This window comes from Periophthalmus magnuspinnatus, chromosome 24, assembly GCF_009829125.3.
Source record: "Periophthalmus magnuspinnatus isolate fPerMag1 chromosome 24, fPerMag1.2.pri, whole genome shotgun sequence".
In the NCBI taxonomy this organism is placed as follows: domain Eukaryota; kingdom Metazoa; phylum Chordata; class Actinopteri; order Gobiiformes; family Gobiidae; genus Periophthalmus; species Periophthalmus magnuspinnatus.
In genome coordinates this window covers 3,345,797-3,362,510 of record NC_047149.1, presented here as the reverse complement: position 1 = coordinate 3,362,510, position 16,714 = coordinate 3,345,797, and the positions used below count along the sequence as shown (strand labels likewise).

The 16,714-nt window shown below is 48.9% G+C and overlaps 2 protein-coding genes across 3 annotated transcripts in view; both read left to right on the top strand.

Annotated features, from left to right (window-relative positions):
• LOC117392726 (heterogeneous nuclear ribonucleoprotein Q-like) overlaps window positions 1–16,714 on the top strand; it is a 103,998-nt gene that overhangs the window by 20,816 nt on the left and 66,468 nt on the right. The window lies entirely within an intron of this gene.
• Window positions 1–16,714, top strand: part of LOC117392688 (kinase D-interacting substrate of 220 kDa B-like) — a 34,629-nt gene that overhangs the window by 10,551 nt on the left and 7,364 nt on the right. For both annotated transcript variants that reach the window (XM_033990816.2, XM_055232421.1), the window contains exons 10-25: window positions 1,085–1,183; window positions 1,573–1,671; window positions 2,150–2,327; window positions 2,753–2,917; window positions 3,380–3,559; window positions 4,019–4,184; window positions 4,740–4,891; window positions 5,486–5,637; window positions 5,721–5,900; window positions 6,428–6,568; window positions 11,503–11,776; window positions 12,206–12,291; window positions 12,765–12,926; window positions 13,852–13,991; window positions 14,766–14,944; window positions 15,249–15,400. In XM_033990816.2, the coding sequence (XP_033846707.1) occupies window positions 1,085–1,183; window positions 1,573–1,671; window positions 2,150–2,327; window positions 2,753–2,917; window positions 3,380–3,559; window positions 4,019–4,184; window positions 4,740–4,891; window positions 5,486–5,637; window positions 5,721–5,900; window positions 6,428–6,568; window positions 11,503–11,776; window positions 12,206–12,291; window positions 12,765–12,926; window positions 13,852–13,991; window positions 14,766–14,944; window positions 15,249–15,400 (2,505 nt within the window). The remainder of the gene's footprint in view (window positions 1–1,084; window positions 1,184–1,572; window positions 1,672–2,149; window positions 2,328–2,752; window positions 2,918–3,379; window positions 3,560–4,018; window positions 4,185–4,739; window positions 4,892–5,485; window positions 5,638–5,720; window positions 5,901–6,427; window positions 6,569–11,502; window positions 11,777–12,205; window positions 12,292–12,764; window positions 12,927–13,851; window positions 13,992–14,765; window positions 14,945–15,248; window positions 15,401–16,714) is intronic.

Sequence of the window (16,714 nt, the reverse complement as noted above, 5' to 3'; positions counted from 1 at the left end):
GGGCCTCGTGCGTGTCCGCGCACGGAGGGATGTAAACAGCGGCCAGAATGAATGAAATGAACTCACGTCAAGAATAGAAAATATTCATGTACAAACAAACATTTATATATACACAATGTATATATGTGTGTGTGTGTGTGTGTGTATAAAATTTTCAGTCTATATCGCACATATACATGCATATCTACAGTCTTTAACACATACTGTACAGGACTGCTGCTGTTTAAGGCCGGGTTGTTCAGCTCTGACAAACCGCTAACCCTAACCCAGAATAAGTGCCACCCACGCTTTAAACTAAGCATTTGTGAAGCACTGAATGCTTTTTTCTCCTATTTGGGGAACATTTTTGGCAAGGCGGGAGTCCTTTGAATGTATTGGCAGCCTGATTACTCAGTAATACAAGTCAGTGGCATAACTTAACCAAAACATATAAAAGATACAGAACAATGGCAAAGAAGATGGCAGACGACATGGAAGAAGTGAAAAAAACACTCAACCACGTTACTCAAATCTTCTGTCATTGAGTTAAGTAAAAGGATATGTTGAACTTAATTGATGAAGTGCAACAACTGAGGGATATAATGAAGGAAAAGGACAAGAAGATTGATGGATTACAAAAAAGAGTGGATGACCTGGAACAATACACAAGGATGGATGACCTGGTGATAACTGGACTGGAGGCAAGACACCACACATCCGCCAGGACTACAACAGGAGACAAGGAGGACCAGGAGTAAACCAGGACTAAACCAGGAATAAACCAGGACTAAATCAGGACTAAACCAGGACTAAACCAGGACTAAACCAGGACTAAACCAGGACTAAACCAGGACTAAACCAGGACTAAACCAGGACTAAACCAGGACTAAATCAAGTTTACACCAGGACTAAACCAGGACTAAACCAGGACTAAACCAGGACTAAACCAGGACTAAACCAGGACTAATCCAGGACTAATCCAGGACTAATCCAGGATTAAATCAAGTCTACACCAGGACTAAACCAGGATTAAACCAAAACTAGACTTCACCTTTCTCTCCAGGCTCATCTGTCTCTCACCTGTCTCACCTGTCTGTTGTTTCAGGAGGGGAAGACGGCTCTGTACTGGGCAGTGGAGAAAGGAAACGCCGCCGTGGTGCGAGACATCCTGCAGTGTAACCCTGACACAGAGACCTACACCAAGGTCAGATTGCAGGAGGCGCTATAGAGAACTGTGTACAGAAAAGAGAGAGTAGGGGGCAGAGGAGAGCGTCAGAATGCGGGGGGTGCTATAGAGAACTGTATACAGACAGGAGAGTAGGGGGCAGAGGAGAGGGTTAGACTGCAGGGGGCGCTATAGCGCTATAGAGAACTTTATACAGAGAAGAGAGAGGAGGGGGCAGAGGAGAGGGGCAGAGGCAGGGGGCGCTTTATACAAAGAGGAAAGAGGAGGGGGCAGAGGATCAGACTGCAGGGGGTGCTATAGAGACCTGTTTACAACAAGGAGAGAGGAAAGGGCACAGGAGCAGAGGAGGAGAGAAGCATATGGTGAGGCAGAGGATGATGCAGAGCATGTTCTGTTTGTATTTTCAGGATGGAGAGACTCCTCTGATCAAAGCCACAAAGATGAGAAACATCGAGATTGTGGAGCTGCTGCTGGACAAAGGAGCCAAAGTCTCAGCGGTGGACAAGGTACTGTCCTGGTTTAGTCATGGTCTAGTACTGGTTCTGTGCGAGTTTAGACTCAATTTAGTCCTTTTTTAAAGTCTCTGTACCTGATTTTCTGCATCTTAAAACCTTGAAAAACAGAAATAGTTGATTTAAAACAGTTTGCATTGGTCCAAAGTTATTCCTCACTTACCTAATGCATTCTTAGTATCCTAATTATTTACCATGATGAGTTTGTAAGCACTTTTCACAACTGTCAGAGATCAGAGCAGTTTTGTCATCACCGTAAAGCTAGCAACAACTAGCATGCTAACAGCGCACTTCCTAATTCACTTTTAATTAAATGCAGACAGTGCAGGAGCAGACTTATCTTAATTTCAAGAGCTGCTCATACAATATATGGAACAAGATCCGTTCTACTCATATCAAACATCAGATACAGGTATGTTTAACCCTGCTGTCCCTTGTCTCTCCCTGGCGTCTCCTGTGTCTCATGGTGTAGAGGGGGGACACACCATTGCACATCGCAATTCGCGGTCGGAGCAGGCGATTGGCCGAGCTGTTGCTAAGGAACCCCAAAGATGGCCGCCTCCTGTATCGCCCCAACAAGAGCGGAGAGACACCGTACAACATCGACTGCAACCACCAGAAGAGCATCCTCACACAGATCTTTGGAGCACGTACGTCATCCTCTGCACCGTCTGACAATCCTCTGCATCATCCTCTGCACCATCTGACCCTCTCCTGTTCTCCACTGACCCTCTCCTCTTCTCTTTAGACCCTCTCCTCTTCTCCTCTGCTCCTCTGACCCTCTCCCCTTCTCCTCTGACCCTCTCCTCTTCTCCTCTGACCCTCTCCTCTGCTCCTCTGATCCTCTGCTCTTCTCCTCTCCTCTGACCCTCTCCTCTTCTCCTCTGACCCTCTCCTGTGCTCCTCTGATCCTCTCCTCTTCTCCTCTGACCCTCTCCTGTGTTCCTCTGACCCTCTCCTCTGCTCTTTTGACCCTCCCCTCTACCCTCTGTCACGGTCTGTGTCTCTCAGCTGTCTGTGTCTCTCTCACCTGTCTGTGTCTCTCATCTGTCTGTGTCTCTCTCACCTGTCGTAGGACACCTGTCTCCTTCGGACTCTGGCGGGGACATGCTTGGTTATGACCTGTACAGTTCTGCTCTGGCTGACATTCTGAGTGAACCCACGATGCAGCCGCCCATCTGTGTGGGACTTTACGCTCAGTGGGGCTCCGGCAAGTCCTTCCTGCTCAAGAAACTGGAGGGTAAGACTTTAGACCTGGTTTAGACCTGGTGTAGACCTGGTTTAGACCTGGTTTAGACCTGGTTTAGACCTGGTTTAGACCTGGTTTAGACCTGGTTTAGACCTGGTTTAGACCTGTTGGATACCTGGATTAGTTCTGGTTTAGATCTGGTTTAGTCCTGGTTTAGTCCTGCTTTAGTCTAGATTTAGTCCAGGTTTAGATCTGGTTTAGACCTGGCTTAGTCCTAGTTTAGGCCTGGTATAGATCTGGTGTAGACCTAGTTTAGACCTGGTTTAGTCCTGGTTTAGTCCTGGTTTACTTCTGGGTTAGTCCTGGTTTAGTTCTGGTTTAGTCCTGGTGTAGACCTGGTTTATCCCTGGTTTAGATTTGGGTTTTGTCCTGGTCTGATCCTGGTGTGGTCCTGGTCTGATCTTGGTCTGGTCCTGGTTAGGTTCTGGTCTGATCCTTGCTCTCCTGTTGCAGATGAGATGAAGACGTTTGCAGGTCAGCAGGTGCAGCCTCTGTTCCGGTTCTCGTGGTTAGTCCTGGTTCTGACTCTGGTGTTATGTGGATCTGTTGGTTTGGTTCTGGGTTTCACCGTGGATCCTCGTTTGGCTCTGGCTGTGGCTCTCAGTCTGCTCGCTCTGCTCTACCTCTTCTTCGGTGAGGAAATACCTTTTGCACCTTATGTACAAATGCCCCTCTTCTCTTGTACTTTTAAATCAGACCTGTTCTTCAAACTGTTTTTTCAGTCATTCATGTTTGACTTTGTTGTGATGACGTTTACATCGATGTCAGATCCCATTGGCCACAACAGTTTTTTGACGCGGAGTCAGCAGATTTGTTTCTTTTATTAACTCGTTTTAGATGAATATTGTGATTTAAAATGTGCAAATTATAACATAATGATCCACAGATGTCATGTCTCGAGCTGCTAACTGGGCACGGCTCCTAGGTCTGGGTCATGGGTCTGGTCCTGGTCTTGGTCTGGTCTTAACTCTCTCTCTCTCTCTCTCTCTCTCTCTGTCTCTCTCTCTCTCTCTCACACTCTCTCACTCTCACTCTCTCTCTGTCTGTCTCTCTCTCTCTCTGTCTGTCTCTCTCTCTCTCTCTCTCTCTCAGTGGTGGTGTACTTTGGCGGGCGCAGAGAGGGCGAGTCCTGGACGTGGGCATGGCTCCTCAGCACGGCTCTGGCTCGTCACATTGGATACCTGGAGCTGCTGCTGAAACTGATGTTTGTGAACCCTCCAGAGCTGCCAGAGCAGAGCACCAGAGCCCTGCCAGTCAGGTACAAACATAATTTACAGAAAGATCTAGAAAATGTACAGAAAATATGTCCAGATCCAGATCCTGCACATATGTCTGGACAGAGCTAACCTGTTAGCCGTCATGTTCCAAACAGGAAGTGAGTCTGGCCACGATTCGGCTTCATTGACTCTGGCTCCAATTTACTTTCTATGTAAAAAGTGTGGTCCCATTCTGCTGCTGTCAAGCTCGTCATTCTAACCTTAAAATATTCGTATTAACCCACTCTACTTGATCCTGGGGTTTTTATTTTACTATTTTGTCACTAAATCAAGATATGAACATTAATAACAGACAGAGTGGGGGCAGGAAGAAGTTTCACCTTCAACAGTCTCGCTCCAAATTGGCTCTTTGGTTGCTATGATACTTGTGGTTGGAATTCCAAATATGGAACTCGGCTCCAGATTAGGCGTTAACCGCTAACCTTGATGAACTTCATTTGGAGCTAAACGCTGTGGGTGATGTCACACTCAGTCCACTTCTTTATACAGTCTGTGGTCCTGGTCTCAGTCTCAGTCTTGACTTTGGCTCTCTGCAGGTTCCTGTTCACAGACTACAGCCGCCTCTCGTCAGTGGGAGGAGAGACGTCAATGGCAGAGATGATCTCCACTCTGTCTGATGCCTGTGAGCGCGAGTTTGGATTCATTGCCACCAGATTGTACCGAGTTTTCAAGACCGAAGAGAACCAGGGTGAGACCTGAACCAGGACTAAACCAGGACTGAACCAGGAGTGAACCAGGATGAAGCCATGACTAAACCAGGACTGAATCAGGACTAAATCAAGACTGTACTGAGTGTTCAAGACTGAGGAGAACCGGGGTGAGAATTGATCTAGGGCTAAACCAGTACTAAACAAGCACTGAACCAGGACTGAACCAAGACTGAACCAAGACTGAACCAAGACTAAATCACAACTACAACAGGACTAAACCAGGACTAAAGCAAGACTAAACCAGGACTAAACCAGGACTAAACCACGACTAAACCACGACTAAACCACGACTAAACCACGACTAAACCACGACTAAACCAGGACTGTACTGAGTGCGCAAGACTGAGGAGAACCAGGGTGAGAACTGAACTAGGACTAAACCAGTACAAAGCAGTACTAAAGCAGTACTAAAGCAGTACTAAAGCAGGACTAAAGCAGGACTAAAGCAGGACTGAACCAGGACTGAACCAGGACTGAACCAGGACTGAACCAGGACTGAACCAGGACTGAACCAGGACTAAAGCAGGACTAAAGCAGGACTGAACCAAGACTAAAGCAGGTCTTTTCTACAGGTAAGAGGAAGTGGAAGCGTTCCTGTTGTGTTCCCTCAGTTCTGCTCTTCTCATTGGTGCTCATCTGTGTTTTGGGAGGACTTGGTCTTCTAGCCTTCCTCAGGGCCGAATCCGGGTCAAAGTCTGGTCCGGGTCTGGAGGGGTCTGAGGAGGTAGGTCTGAGGCACTGGGAGGGCATCTGTCACACGGGGGAGGGGGTCTGGGAGGGCATCTGACAGATTTCTCTGTGTTTCAGGACTATAATGACGGGATTAGGGCTGTGCTTGTGGGTCTGGCCACGGTTATCGCACTGCCGCTACTGCTTCACTGTAAAACCTGGTTCCACATGATCCACTCTCTGCTCCATTCTCAACGCAGCCGACTCCACAGCGCCACCACCAGGCTGCACAAGCTCAAGAGTGAGGGCTTCATGAAGGTCAGTGCAGAGAACCCCAGACTGGTTCAGGCCACTGAATAATGAAGAGAACTGAGTGTGACGTCACCCTCAGAGTTAGGCTCCAAATGAAGCTCATCGAGGCTAGCAGTTATAGCGGCTAATCTGGAACCTGTTCAGATCCAACATGACACACAATATATCAAAATGAAATCAAGATCACAATTTCAGTTGCAAAGTCAACGCAGTTATTTAGATAAGAGAGTGTCCTCTGAAAGAACAAATTGTCCTAATTTTTCAAAAAATCTAGTCCCTGTAGAACAAACATGTTCTGAAAAATATTGGATTCTTGGATTAGTCTAAAGTTCATGTTTCAGTCTCTCAGCTGTGAGTTGTTCACAATTTGCTTTTTGAACAGAATTATACTTTTTAAACATCTCAAATCTTATTACAGAAAAAATGTGTTGTTTTCCCAAAATAAGCAGCCATACTGAAGACAGAGCTCTGTAGTTTGATTGGTCAGCCTAAATGTTTGCTGTGCTCTGATTGGCTCATGTTGTGATTGCCAGGTGCTGAAGACGGAGGTGGAGCTCATGGCTAAAATGGCGCGCACCATCGACAGCTTCACGCAGCACCAGACGCGACTCGTGGTTGTCATCGACGGTTTAGACTCCTGTGAACAGGACAAGGTGCTGCACATGCTTGACACGGTGAGGTCACTTCCTTTTTCTTTGCACATGCTGATGTCACTTGCTGTACATTGACAATGGCCGTGTCTCAATTCACCAAATGCATCAATGCAAGTATTGTTTGAAGTACTGTTTGAAGTACTGTTTGAAGTATCGTTTGAAGTATCGTTAGAACTATCGTTCGAGGTATCATTCGAAGTATCGTTCGAAGTATCGTTCGAGGTATCGTTCGAAGTATCGTTCGAAGTATCGTTCGAAGCATCGTTCGAAGTACCTGGCCAATAATGGGTACTTCTCAGTGTAGTCGCCATCTTGCTGAAATGGAACAGACCCACACCACGGGCCGTACTTCCACCACTGTCTTTGCGCGTACGTTACGTATGTTACGCACATTATTTTTAATTATTTATTATTTAATAGAAGAAGAGTTAAGGTGTCATCGTCGCAGCTGTTTATTTCTGTTTAGATTGAATGGAGTAAGGAATAAATCTTTCCCTTTGAATATCAATAGGCAAATATAATGTTTGAGGTAATTTTTTCCCAATTGTAGCTACGTCATAACTTCATAACAAAATATCCATCCATCCATCCATTTTCTTCCGCTTATCCGGGGCCGGGTCGCGGGGGCAGCAGTCTAAGCAGGGACTCCCAGACTTCCCTCACCCCGGACACGTCCTCCAGCTCCTCCGGTGGGACCCCAAGGCGTTCCCAGGCCAGCCGAGAGACATAGTCCCTCCAGCGTGTCCTGGGTCTTCCCCGGGGCCTCCTCCCGGTGGGACATGCCCAGAACAGGCGTCCAGGAGGCATCCTGAGCAGATGCCCGAGCCACCTCAGCTGGTTCCTCTCAACGTGTAGGAGCAGCGGCTCTACTCCGAGCTCCTCCCGTGTGACCGAGCTCCTCACCCTATCCCTAAGGGTGCGCCCGGCCACTCTGCGGAGGAAGCCCATTTCAGCCGCTTGTATCCGCGATCTTGTCCTTTCGGTCATGACCCAGAGCTCATGACCATAGGTGAGGGTAGGAACGTAGATTGACCGGTAAATCGGTTACCACAACGGACCGATACAGCGACCGCATCACTGCAGACGCTGCACCGATCCGCCTGTCAATCTCCCGCTCCATCCTTCCCTCACTCGTGAACAAGACCCCGAGATACTTGAACTCCTCCACTTGGGGCAGAGACTCACCACCCACCCGGAGAGAGCAAACCACCTTTTTCCGGTCGAGAACCATGGCCTCGGATTTGGAGGAGCTGATTCTCATCCCAGCCGCTTCACACTCGGCTGCAAACCGCCCCAGTGCCTGCTGCAGGTCCTGGCTCGAAGAAGCCATCAGGACAACATCATCTGCAAACAGCAGAGATGAAATCCTGTGGTTCCCAAACCAGGCCCCCTCCGGCCCCTGGCTGCGCCTAGAAATTCTGTCCATAAATATAATGAACAGAACCGGTGACAAAGGGCAGCCCTGGCGGAGTCCAACATGCACTGGGAACAGGTCTGACTTGCTGCCGGCAATGCGAACACAGCTCCTGCTCCGGTCATACAGGGACCGGACAGCCCTTAGCAAAGAGCCCGGGACCCCATACTCCCAGAGCACCCCCCAAAGGACACCACGAGGGACACGGTCGAATGCCTTCTCCAGATCCACAAAACACATGTGGACTGGTTGGGCATACTCCCATGAGCCCTCGAGGACCCGATGGAGAGTATAGAGCTGGTCCAGTGTTCCACGACCAGGACGACAACCACACTGCTCCTCCTGAATCCGAGGTTCGACTATCGGTCGGATTCTCCTCTCCAGTACCCTGGAATAGACCTTACCGGGAAGGCTGAGGAGTGTGATTCCCCTGTAATTGGAACACACCCTCCGGTCCCCCTTCTTATACAGAGGGACCACCACCCCGGTCTGCCATTCCACAGGTACTGTCCCCGACTGCCACGCGATGTTGCAGAGATGTGTCAGCCAAGACAGCCCCACAACATCCAGAGACTTGAGGTACTCAGGACGGATCTCGTCCACCCCCGGAGCCTTGCCACCGAGGAGCTTGCCAACCACCTCAGTGACTTCAGCCAGGGTGATGGACGAGTCCGCCTCTGGGTCCCCAGTTTCTGCTTCCTCCTCGAAAGACGTGACAGTGGGATTGAGGAGATCCTCAAAGTATTCCTTCCACCGCCCGACAACATCCCCAGTCGAGGTCAGCAGCTCTCCACCCGCACTATAAACAGTGTTGGTGAAGCACTGCTTTCCCCTCCTGAGGCGTCGGACGGTTTGCCAGAATCTCTTTGAGGCCGTCCGATAGTCCTCCTCCATGGCCTCCCCGAACTCCTCCCAACCCCGAGTTTTTGCCTCTGTGACTGCCCGAGCCGCGGCACGCTTGGCCCGTCGGTACTCATCAGCTGCCTCAGAAGTCCCACGAGCCAACAAGGCTCGATAGGACTCCTTCTTCAGCTTGACGGCATCCCTTACTTCCGGTGTCCACCACCGGGTTCGGGGATTGCCGCCGCGACAAGCACCACAGACCTTACGACCACAGCTACGAGCAGCCGCATCGACAATAGAGGTGGAGAACATGGCCCACTCGGAGTCCATGTCTCCAACCTCCCCCGGGATCAGGGAGAAGCTCTCCCGGAGGTGGGAGTTGAAGACCCCCCTGACAGAGGGCTCCGCCAGACGTTCCCAGCAGACCCTCACAATGCGCTTGGGCCTGCCAGGTCTGTCCGGCTTCCTCCTCCGCCAGCGGATCCAACTCACCACCAGGTGGTGATCAGTTGACAGCTCAGCCCCTCTCTTCACCCGAGTGTCCAAGACACGCGGTCGGAGGTCAGATGACACGACAACAAAGTCGATCATTGACCTCCGACCTAGAGTGTCCTGGTGCCACGTGCACCGATGGACACCCTTGTGCTCGAACATGGTGTTTGTTATGGACAAGCTGTGACTAGCACAGAAGTCCAATAACAAAACACCGCTCGGGTTCAGATCGGGGAGGCCGTTCCTCCCAATCACGCCCCTCCAAGTGTCACTGTCATTACCCACATGGGCGTTGAAGTCCCCCAGGAGAACAACGGAGTCCCCGGTTGGTGCACTGTCTAGTACCCCTCCCAGGGACTCCAAGAAGGCCGGGTACTCTGCACTGCCGTTTGGCCCGTAGGCCGACACAACAGTGAGAGACCTGTCCCCGACCCGAAGGCGCAGGGACGCGACCCTCTCGTTCACCGGAGTGAACCCCAACACGCAGCGGCTGAGCTGTGGGGCAATGAGCAAGCCCACACCAGCTCGCCGCCGCTCCCCGCGGGCAACGCCAGAGAAATGGAGAGTCCAACCCCTCTCAAGAAGTTGGGTTCCAGAGCCCAAGCTGTGCGTGGAGGTGAGGCCGACTATATCTAGCCGGTAACGCTCAACCTCCCGCACAAGCTCAGGCTCCTTCCCCCCCAGCGAGGTGACATTCCATGTCCCCAGAGCTAGTCTCCATGTCCGGAGATCCGGTCGTCGAGGTCCCCGCCTTCGACTGCTGCCCGGATCTCTCCGCACACGCCCCACAAAATATGCTTTGTTAAAATGTAATAACAGAGACAATAACCAATATCATTTTTACATTCATAGTCTATAAACCAGAGAAAACTGATTAGTACATAAAGTACATAAAGTGGGATACTGCAGTTTAACGATTCGGGCCAGGTTTAATTTGATCTGTGGCTAAACCAGTTTAATACCAGTAGAGAGCGCTGTTTACCTTCTATACCTAAAGATGTGCAGATCAGCGTGGGCCTTATGAAGATGCTGTGCAGATTAGAAGGACCCTCCTCACACACGCACACACACATTGGGAGACCCTATAAAACCTGTCACATGCACATCTCAGGACTCTCTTCTATCCTTTCCGGAGAGTCCATTGCTTCATTGTTCACTTTACCTGTGTGGAACTCATTAAAACCCTTCTGACTTTATGTTTCACACTTTTGCTCCTCTTTGACGCTTACTCCAGAAATTAACTTTCTTACATTATTCTTATTATTGCAATAATAATTTCTAATGATAATAATGTATTCTTCTTCTTATTGTCTGGGAATAAGTGCACATTCCTTTATTCAACTTCCCCCTCCTCTCCAAACCAGCCCAGAAGAATGTGCTGCAAAGTAAAACTGAGTTGCCAGTACTGGAATGTTTTTTAATCATCTAACACACAGCCTCTACTTATTTTTATTCAGATTTAACAGTTTCATGTCGCACTGTTGTCAGTGAGGTAAACCCGTACGAACATTTGAACGTGTATTGCGCAGTGCACTCCATTTTCTTCTCTTTTTTGCATATGCACAGTGCATGATGGGATATAGCAGTGTGTGGATGCACGCTTTGGTTATGGCCAATCTCCATGGAAACACTGGAACCACAGGGCAGACGTGTCTGGCGCATTCGTCAGGTGCATTGCAATGGGATAGCCCTTGTCGCGCCAGAAGTGACATAATGCCCCTCGATGCACACTTCGAACGGTGGATTTAAGGGCATTTTGGCGAATTGAGACATGGCCAGTGTAGAGTCACCTGTTCCCTTGTAGGTGATAGGTGACAGGGGAGTTATAAGAGAAACAAATTGGGGTTAAATCGACACCAGACAAACTTCAATGTAGAAGAACACACAGGGTTAAACATGTTTGAATAATCCTCTTTTCCCTCCTACTCTCCTCCTAACTCGCTTCCTCTTGCATTCTCTCCTGTTTCCTCCTCTCTCTATCTTCCTCTCTTCATCTTCTCCTGGTCCCCATTCTTTTCTCTCTTCCTCTCTTCTCTCTCTCCTTCTTCTCTCCTCTTCCTCTCTCTTCTTCTTCTCGTTCCATCCCCTTCTCCCCCCTCCCTTTCTTTCTCTTCTCCTCCTCTCTTTCTCTCCCACTCCCTCCTCTCTCTCCTCTTCCCTCCCCCTCCCTTCTCTCCTCTGTCCTCTCTTCCTCTCTCATTCTCAGGTGCGCGTGCTCTTCTCCAAAGGTGCATTCATCTCGATCTTTGCGTCTGACCCTCACATCATCATAAAGGCTATAAACCAGTCCCTGAGCAGCGTTCTGAGGGACTCCAACATAAACGGACACGACTACATGCGCAACGCTGTGCACCTGCCCGTGTTCCTGCACAGCCGCGGCCTCTGCCCTGCCCGCCGGCAAGTGCAGGCCCCGCCCCCACCGCAGCCCGCCAATGGGGAGGCGGAGCCAGGCAGCCAACGCCAGACGCTCTCTGAAGCCGGTAATATCCAAAACTCAACAAACCACAAACTACAAAAAACATCAAACCAAACTACATGCAAAAAGGTGGTCTATTTTGGGAGCATTCTCCCGTGTTATACTTACAAACAAAACATTTACACAACTTACAAACATGAAGAGGTTTAGATGTCATCCATGCATGTTTGAGTAATCTAGCAATTTTTCCTGGGCCCTATTCAAACCCTCCTTTTGGTTAGCAGTACAAGGCTCCGCTCACAAACCTATATCACTCATGCTCCCACATGACAATTCTCCATAAATATAGAAAAACATGATACAAAACTGTGCACAGCAACTTGAGAAACCTGATGCAAAGTCAAATACCCTCCTCTTTAATACCCCACAGAAGTCAAATACCCCCTCATTAACCAAACACATGTATTTAAATGTGATGTAAATGTGACCTCAGGGTGGCACGAGGAGCTGGACCGGAAACTCTCTCAGACCAGTTTGGCAGATCTCAAGTTTGGAAGCAAGACCACCTTGAACCGACGGGTAAGGCCTGCAACCTGGTTCAGTCCTGGTTTAGTTCTGGTTTAGTCCTGGTTTAGTCCTGGTTTAGTCCTTGTTTAGTCCTGGTTTATACCTGATGTAGACCTGGTTTAGACCTTGTTTAGTCCTGCTGTAGTCTTGGTGTAGTCCTTGTTTAGATCTGGTTTAGTCCTGGTTTAGTCCTGGTTTAGTCCTTGTTTAGTCCTGGTTTAGACCTGATTTAGACCTGGTTTAGACCTTGTTTAGTCCTGCTGTAGTTTTGGTGTAGTCCTTGTTTAGACCTGGTTCAACCCTGGTTTAGTCCTGCTTTAGCCCAGCTTAGCCCTGCTTTAGACCTGGTTTAGCCCTGGTTTCAATTTGGTTCAGTCTTTTGTTTGGTCCTTACTCACACCTGTTTTACCCTCTCTCCTCTCCTCTCTCCTCTTCCACTCACCCCACCCCGTCCTCTTCTTGTCTTTTCTTGTCTCTCCTTGTAGGACACATGTCGACGCAGGCAGAGACCCGTCACTCGACAGATGTCATTGGATTTGACCAAACTGATGTTGGCTGAAGACTGGTTCAATGACATCAGCCCCCAGAACATGAGACGCCTTCTCAACATCGTGTCTCTGACAGGACGGCTGCTACGAGCCAATCAGGTAAGAGAACAGAGACAAGCATCCAATCAGAGAGAGGCGAGGCTGCTCAGAACCAATGAGATCAGAGGAGAAGCCCTGCTCCTGTTGGTCCAGTCCTAAAGGGCCTGTTCTTTAAAGCTTCTGTATTTCGTGTTTGCTCGTGTTTGTTGTTATAGTAACCATACACTGGACAAAACTCATGTTTGAAATGGGTTGGGTCAAATTGACAAACACACTTAAAACCATTACACACGTATGACTACAGACACAGAACACGGGAACAGGTGTGTCATTCCCCAGTTTGAGTCATGTGCTGAATCTGCTTCAGTTATGCTAGCCAATAGCTTGCCTTTATTTTCATGAGTTGACTCCAGAAACAGTTGTATGTTGTGTCAGTTAAACAGAGTTCTTTATTTAAGTGAAATAGAGTTTGTAAATAAAGTTTGATGAGGTTTATTTTTATCGAATCATGAAATATTAACCTCAGATCAGAGCCTCCATGTTTGTCTGCTCTCATCTGTTTACCCTATGGGTGCATTCACACTTAGTCCTGATTTAGTCCTGGTTTAGACCTGGTTTAGACCTGGTTTAGTCTTAGTTTAGTTCTGGTTTACACTCAGTACAGTTGGCCTCCATGTTTGTTTGCTCTCATCTGATTGCTTGAGCTTTTTAGCAGTTAAATGTGCTGTTAACACCGACACTGGGCTCACATTTACCTTCACATAAACACATTTAAACAATTATACAAACAGATCACAGATTACATAGAGTTTGTGTCTGTGTGTTGCTGCAGTAATTGACCAGTGCTTGTGCAGAAGCATCTGAGCATGTGCAAATCCAAGTCTGACGTAAATTCGGCTCAAGGGGTCAATGGTGGGAGGTCATAGGGGTCAGAGGTCATGGGGTCAGAAGTCGTAGTTTAGCATCTCCCTGTCTCTTCTTTCAGATCAGTTTCCAGTGGGACCGTTTGGCGTCGTGGATCTCTCTGACGGAGCAGTGGCCCTACAGAAGCTCCTGGATCCTCTTGCACCTGGAGGAAAGTGCTGACATCCACGACCAGGCCTCTCTGAGGTCCATATATGAGAGGTATCCTGTCCTCCTCTGCACCCTTATACTCCTCTGCATCATTCTTTACCTCCTCTTCACCGTGACCTCTGCATCATTGTGTCCTCATCTGCACTTTCATACTCCTCCAACCCTAACCCCAAACACATCCATGGTGAGGCCAGGCCTCACTGAGGTCATTTGTCCCTCAGTCCCTTAGACCTCTGTCTCTGAATTCAATTTATTTTTGTAAAGCCCAAAATCACAACAGCAGTTGCCTCTTAGGGCTGAACATGAGAATTGCTTTAACTAATAGAAAGTTAGAAAATCAACAATGAAACAGAAACAAGCTAATTGATCCATAGAAAACAAGTAAATGGAGAAGTGTCCCAGAGCGCCCCCTGTCCTTAGATCCTCTTTCTCAGCAAAAAAAAAAAAAAAAAAAAAAAGTGGGAAAAAGAGAAACCTCGAGGAGAACCACAATGAAGGAGTGATCCACTCCCATGGACTAAACCAGGACTTAACCAGGACTTAACCAGGACTAAACTAGCACTAAACCAGGACTAAACCAGGACTAAACGGGCAGGTTGCAGATGTGTCCAGGAATAATGTCCATCCAGGGTCAGAGCCACTCACCTAAGGGTCAGAGGGAGGCTTCTCCCCGGTGGGTGGGGATCATTCAGCCAGGTGAGGGAAGGGGAGGGTCCGGCTTCACCAAACAGGAACAGACCATCTGTGTCTCTCAGAGTGTGTAAGATTAGTCCTGTATTACTCCTGTTCTAGTCCTGGTCTTAGACCTCTGTCTTTGTGTCTTAGAGTGTGTAAGCTAATCCCCTCGTCCAAAGACGTAGAGCCTTTGCTGGAGATTGACGCAGACGTTCGTAGTTTTGAGGTGTTCCTTTCGTCTCGTCAGCCGGCACTCACCGCTCGAGACGTCCGAACCTTCCTCCCCTGCACCATCAACCTCGACCCCAAGCTCCGTGAGATCATCTCAGGTGAGTACGGCCAATCAGAGAGCAGAGTGGGTGAGTACGGCCAATCAGTTTGAAGAACATGTTCTCCTCTCTGATTAGCTGTCACAAACATGTTCTTCTCTCTCGTAGGCTGTCACTAACATGTTCTCCTCTCTGATTGGCTGTAACAAACATATTCTCCTCTCTGATTGGCTGTCACAAACATGTTCTTCTCTCTCGTAGGCTGTCACTAACATGTTCTCCTCTCGGATTGACTGTCACAAACATGTTCTCCTCTCTGATTGGTTGTCACAAACTCATTTTCTTCTCGGATTGGTTGTTACAGATGTGCGTGCGGCACGGGAGCAGGTGGCAGTCTCAGGTCCGACCTTTACCCCAATGGACCCCAGACCCACTTCCATCTATAGCCAGGTGTCTCTGTCGCCCTCTGCCTCCTACAGCGGAATTACAGGTCCCCAGCACCCGTACTACAACAGGGTGAGTCTCCCTCACCCCTGTCACCTCTCTCTGCACCCGTACTACAACAGGGTGAGTCTCCCTCACCCCTGTCACCTCTCTCTGCACCCGTACTACAACAGAGTGAGTCTCCCTCACCCCTGTCACCTCTCTTCACCCGTACTACAACAGAGTGAGTCTCCCTCACCCCTGTCACCTCTCTCTGCACCCGTACTACAACAGAGTGAGTTTCCCTCACCCCTGTCACCTCTCTTCACCCGTACTACAACAGAGTGAGTCTCCCTCACCCCTGTCACCTCTCTCTGCACCCGTACTACAACAGGGTGAGTTTCCCAGACTCCTCCTCCCTTTTGCCAGACTCATCTCTCTCCCCAGACTCCTCCTTCCTCTCCCAGACACCTCCTCCCTCTCCCCAGACTCCTCTTCTCTCTACTGAGACACCTACTCCTCTCCCCAGACTCCTCTCTCTCCCCAGACTCCTCACTATCCCCAGGCTCCTCCTCTCCTCAGACTCCTCCTGTCTCTCCCCCCAGACTCCTCTCTCTCCTCCCAGACTGCTCTCCCCAGACTCCTCTCTCTCCCTCCTCCCTCCCCCCAGACTCCTCCTCCACCTCCCCAGATGCCTCCTCCTCGCTCAGGTGAGTATTCTCAAGTATTTTGTGGGGCTGGACAGAGGCATCTTATCGGATGGTAAAATGATGATGTCATCTTTACGTTCACATTCATTTATTTATGTTGATTTAATTTCACTATTACATCACTGCTGCTGCAAGTCTAGTCCTGGTTTAGAGCTGGTTTAGTCCTGGTTTAATCCTAGTTTAGTCCTGGCTTAGAGCTGGTTTAGTCCTGGTTTAGTTCTGGTTTAGTCCAGGTTTGGAGCTGGTTTAGACTTAGTTGAGTTTTGGTTTAGACAGTCCTTCCTTAAACAGGAATGGAAGCCTGAGACATCTCTCTCCCCTCTATAACTCCATCCTCAGACCCAGAACAATGAGAACAATAGCAGGGTTGTTAAAGGTTGAATAATGTAGTTTCAGCTGAAACTGGAGACAATAGCTGTTTACAGTTTCAGTGTAGTTAGCCCCTCCCCTCAGATAGATATAAGGCAGTGTCCAGTTGACAGATTTAAATTTTGTCTTTTGGATCGGCTCAGACCTTGACGACTGAGGGGTTACACAGACGTCATGGTTTAGACCTGGTTTAGTGCTGGTTTACATGTAGTCCTGATTTAGACCTAGTTTAGACCTGGTTTTGTCCTAGTTTAAACCGGGTTTAGTCCTGGTTTAGACCTGGTTTAGACCTGAATTAGACCTGGTTTAGTCCTGGTTTAGTCCTGGT